The 1,387-nt window shown below is 30.6% G+C and overlaps 1 protein-coding gene across 1 annotated transcript, besides 3 other annotated features; it reads left to right on the top strand.

Annotated features, from left to right (window-relative positions):
- Positions 1–77: 77 nt before the first annotated feature.
- Positions 78–1,387, top strand: EDI_241250 (meiosis-specific nuclear structural protein, putative; the record flags this gene model as incomplete). The annotated part of the gene is made up of 1 exon (XM_001741513.1): positions 78–1,387. A coding segment is annotated over one exon (1,310 nt), but the record flags the coding sequence as incomplete, so codon positions are not given.
- Positions 700–827: a microsatellite.
- Positions 869–966: a microsatellite.
- Positions 885–942: a microsatellite.

The raw sequence follows: 1,387 nt of genomic DNA, 5'->3' as shown, positions 1-1,387 counted from the left end.
TCAATGTTGGTGAGACAGACATTAAGAAAATCTATGAAGAACAAGAAAGTAGTGCAGTTGAGTTATTGAAAGACATCATGGATGTTTTAATGAATGAGAACATCAAGAAATATGTAAGCAATAAAGCAATTAAAAGAATTACACAAATGGCACAGAAGATTCGTAACAACATTGTGGAGTGTATCAATGAAAATATGAGAATGGAAGAAGAGAAGAATCAAGAAACAACAACACCACCAGAAATGACAAATATTCCAATCAGTGAAGGAAACAAAACAGAAGAGCAAGAGAGTCCTAAAGAAACAGAAGAAGAGAGAGTGAATAGGGAATTTGGAGAGAAGATGAGAAGTCTTGAAATTGAGTTAGACAAAATCAAAAGAAAATACATTGCATTCAAAAAGGTTTTTGAAGAACATGGGGAAGACGTAGAATATTTGATGAAACAAGAAAAGGCAGTGAAAGAATGTGAAAACATGATTAAGAATGGGATTGAAGTGAATGAGATGAATATGAAAGTGTTAATGGATTTGGATGGGTTTGTTGGATTAAATGAGGAGAATCGTAAGAAAAGAAAGGATTTAGTAATTAAAATACAGGAAGAATTGGATGAGATTGAAGGAATGGTCAAGAAGTTAAGAGTCACAAAGATGAAAGTCGAGAAGAGAGTAGAAGAGATTGAAAAACAAAAACAAACAATGGAAGAAGAAAAAAGGAAAGAAGAAGAGGAGAAAAGAAAAGAGGAAGAAGAGAAAAAGAAAGCAGAGGAAGAGAAAGAAAAGGCAATTGAAGAATTAAAGAAAAAGAAAGAAGAAGAAATGAAAAGAAAAAGTGGAATAGGAAAACAACAAAACCAACGATATGTTAGACCAAAGAAAACACAAAGTGAAAAAGAAGAAGAAAGTAAGGAAGAAGAAGAAAAAGCAATAGAACTAGAGAAGAAAAGTAATTCAGAAAGAATTAGAGAAATGATTGATTGGAGTAAAATGAAAATGAATGTTAAATTCCAAGTTAGTGATAGAGGAAATAATGTCATTGTTTATGGTACAATAGCAGGATTAAAGGATGAAGACATTGATGTTAATATCACAAAGAATGGATATTTGAAAGTTAGTGGAGTTAAAAAACCAAATGACAATGAAATGAATATGATTATAAGAACTATCAAACAACGAATGGGCAATATAAGTGATGAAGATATTGCAAAGATTGCAATGAAATATTGTAATGGAAGATTTGGAACATTTAGTCAATTATATGAAATTCCAGAAGATATTGATATTAAGAATATTACAGTCAATTATGATGAAGGAATTCTTCAAGTAAATTTACCAAGAAAACAACAAACAAGAAGAAGCATGTATCCAAGATTTGGTATGAATGATACAAT

This window comes from Entamoeba dispar, genomic scaffold (genome assembly GCF_000209125.1).
Source record: "Entamoeba dispar SAW760 scf_1105229463775 genomic scaffold, whole genome shotgun sequence".
Lineage (NCBI taxonomy): Eukaryota > Evosea > Mastigamoebida > Endamoebidae > Entamoeba > Entamoeba dispar.
This window is presented reverse-complemented; position numbering and strand designations above follow the sequence as displayed.